Source organism: Trypanosoma grayi (genome assembly GCF_000691245.1).
Source record: "Trypanosoma grayi strain ANR4 Tgr_391_V1, whole genome shotgun sequence".
Classification (NCBI taxonomy): domain Eukaryota; phylum Euglenozoa; class Kinetoplastea; order Trypanosomatida; family Trypanosomatidae; genus Trypanosoma; species Trypanosoma grayi.
The window spans coordinates 12,172-15,487 of record NW_008826010.1 but is presented as its reverse complement, the minus strand read 5'-3'; the positions used below and the strand labels follow the sequence as shown (position 1 = coordinate 15,487).

Sequence of the window (3,316 nt, the reverse complement as noted above, 5' to 3'; positions counted from 1 at the left end):
TTTTTTTTTTTCACCCTTTTTTTCCTTCAAGAAAACAATCAAACAAACATGTGGCACGCCCACCATCAGCACATACGCAGCATCACCGCCGTCATCGCAATAACAATGCTCATCATCATCATTGATCGTACACGGGTGAGTCTGTTGCGTGTGGGTAGGCACCCATGACAGAGCGCGTGTCTTCGTCGTTGTCGTCCTGCCGCTGCGCTGTGCCGCGGCGTGCCGACGCCCACCGCTCCACCGACGCCTCACCATCCTCCTGTTGCTGCTGCTCACGGGGCGTGCGTGCCGCAATAAAGTGGCGCTGCACATAGTTGTCCACCGACCTGCGCAGGCGGCCCTCGATGTCCTTTGTGAAGGGCGCACTGGCGTTGTTCGCCTGCAGCGACATGGAGAGCCCCGTGCGCTCCGACTCGCTGCGCACCGCCCGCTCCAGGAGCTTCTTCGCGATGGACTGGAACTGGTCCTTGCTTAGCACCGCCGGCTTGCCGCGTATGCCGCGCAGGTACAGCGTCAGGTGCTCGAGTATCGCACGCTTCGCCGACGCACGCCAGTCATTGCGTGGCCGCCGCTCACCACCGCTCTTATTGTTATTATTCACATTATTGTTATTGTTATTATCAGTGGTGATTTTGCTGTTGTTCCTGTCGTCCCGCCCCAGCGAGGAGGCACGCGAGGACGCACGCGAGAGGGAACCGGCACGGCTCGTTGACCTGCCGGTTCGTCGTCGCCGTGGCAGTGGCGCGTCGTATGCTTCGCTCTCCTCCCACACCGACTCCTGCGAAGGGAGGCGGATGCTATGGCTGTACTGCATGCTGCGCATCGCCAACTGCTCCGCCAGCGTATTCTCGTGCACAATCTCGCCAAGGTCCACCGCGAAGGTCGCGCGGGGGTCGAAGTTCATGTGCAATGGCGAAATGAGCGGCGCCTGGAATGCGTCCCGCTCACCATCGCCGTCGCCGTTGAGATTGTTGTGGTTATCGTCCGGCATGGCGCTGCTCAGCATGTACGGGTGGCTGCTGCTTGGCTGATATGTCGCCGTCGTCACCTGCCGCTCGTCATCGTGCATGTCGTGGAACCGGTACAGGCTCGCCGGTGTGTGCATACGTTGTTGTTGTTGCTGCTGCTGCTGCTGCTGGTGTTGGGCGCCGTGCCCGGACGTCAGTCGATGCGCCAAGCCCTGCGACGCTGACAAGCACTTCAGCGCGTGCCGCTCCACCTTCGCGAGACTCTCAGAGTAGCGGCGCGACACTGGCTGATTCTCGCGCAGCGGGTCGAGCACAATCAACTCTCGTGCTTGCCGCCACTTCTCCATGACACGTGCCACCGGTGCAGTGAAGCCGGTCTTGCCGAGGCCGTGCTGCGAGGCAAGTAGCCGCTCACGCCGCATCCGCTGCTCGCGGTAGCGCTGCGCCAACTGCTGCGGTAACTCGCGCGGCACTGCGGCAAAGGCCTTCGCATCCAGTATGAACGCCAGCGACGCATCGGTGAAGGCGCTGCTGCTAACACCACCGTGACGCCGCCGCTCACGCCGCTCGCTCACCTTGTCGCGCACGCGCAGCTGCTGCTCCACCACACGCTCAAGGTTGAAGGAAGACCGGAGTCGCTGCAGTCGGCTGCGAATGGCGGCCGCTTCCTCCTCGAGCACCGCAGCATCGTGCGGTGCGGCAGCTGCAACAGCCCTATACTCCCCCTCCACGTCCTGGAGGAGGCGCTGCAAGTAGGCGACCTCGCCGCGCCACGCGAGCAGCTCCGCCTCGACGGCGCGAACAATGTCGGACTCCTGCATGTTCACAACACGGTCACTCTCTGCCGCCTTCATGAGGGCTTTGCGGTAGTGGTGGTGGATCTCCGCGAGGAATGGCGTCACAATCGAGCCACCGTACGCGTCAAGGACGCTCTCGCGAGACTTTTGTCCTGAAGAAACACCAACACCACCAGCAGAGCGCCGGTTGCTGCCGCTGTTGTTACCACCGTTGCCTCGCTGCGGTGGCGTCAAGTCGAGATCCTCTGCCATGTCATTCCAGCGGCTCCGCTGTGCCTTCTCTTCGCTGCTCACATGGCTGCTGCTGCTGCTGCTACGGCTGCTTGACGTTTCGTCTGACTCTTCTTGTTCTTCCTCTTCCGCCACACTACGAGGCCGTTTGGTACCACCTTGGCGGGATGGCAACAGCTTCTCCACATCATCATTATCATCATCATCAAGGTATCCCTTCGCCTTCGTTCTATTTTTTACCGGTATATCAAGCAATTCCTCCTCCCCCTCCATATCCTCCTCGCCCCCCGCTGCTGCTGTTGCTGCGCCAGAGATGATCTGCTGCGCTACCGCAACACCAGCTGCTGCTGCTGGGTGACTCGTGCGCTCTGTGTCATGCGGGTCGTACGGCTGCATGTCGCTGATCGGCACCACAGCGCCGCTCTCGCTGCCGAGAAAGTACACAAACGCGTGGCCGCTCTGCACCTGCGTTGGGGCCTCGTCATCTGGCACAACCAACGCGGCGTAGTACACATCTTCGTACTTGACCCAGCGAAGCGACGATGTTGCAGATGCCGCTGTTGACATGCCTAGTCACAAGTACACACCGTCGTTTTTTTTTCCCTTTGGTCCGTTATTTTTTTATTTTGTTTGCCTCGGATTGCTTTTTTCTTGTGCTTTTGCCCCTACCTGTTCGTTCGAAATTGTCCTCCTTCCGTAGCGCCCGCGTTATATATATATATATATATATATATATAACTACACGCACCCCACTCGCCTATTACCACCACCTCTGCTGCTGCTGGGGGCTTTTTTCTTTTTTTTTTTGTGTGTGGGTTCCGCTTTGCCCGCCGGGCCGTCTTAGTTGTGTTACGTTGACTTGCTTCCGCTGACCCCTCGTTGTGTTGCCTCTCTCCGTGCCCCGCAAGGATTGCCGCTCCCACTGCTGCCTGCGCCACTCCTCCCGCTGCTCCTCCTCCTTCCCTGACTGTTCGTATGCGTGTTGTACGTGTTACGTGTTATCACACGACTCCCGCACCGCCCCCCTCTCTCTCTCTCTCTCTCTACTATTTCAATGAGAATGATGGAGAGGACAGAAAACAGACCAGTGAGCTACAGCACACACACACACACCCACACACACACATATAGAGAGAGAGAGTGAGAAACAAAGACAGAAAGCGAGACAGCAAAAGAGTCAGACGGAGAGTTATGCAGCTGAGGTGCGTGGGCGCCCGCCTGAGCGCCGCACCCCACACCCAATGCAGTTGTGTATTTTCATTTGTGTACTCATACGTTAATAATAAAACCCCAGCGCCACCACCACCACCACCACCACCA

At 58.7% G+C, this 3,316-nt stretch overlaps 1 protein-coding gene across 1 annotated transcript; it reads right to left on the bottom strand.

Annotated features, from left to right (window-relative positions):
* Positions 1 to 118: 118 nt before the first annotated feature.
* DQ04_03911030 (hypothetical protein) lies at positions 119 to 2,563 on the bottom strand (the record flags this gene model as incomplete). The annotated part of the gene is made up of 1 exon (XM_009313193.1): positions 119 to 2,563. One exon carries the CDS (start codon positions 2,561 to 2,563, stop codon positions 119 to 121), a length of 2,445 nt encoding a protein of 814 aa, XP_009311468.1.
* Positions 2,564 to 3,316: the final 753 nt, after the last annotated feature.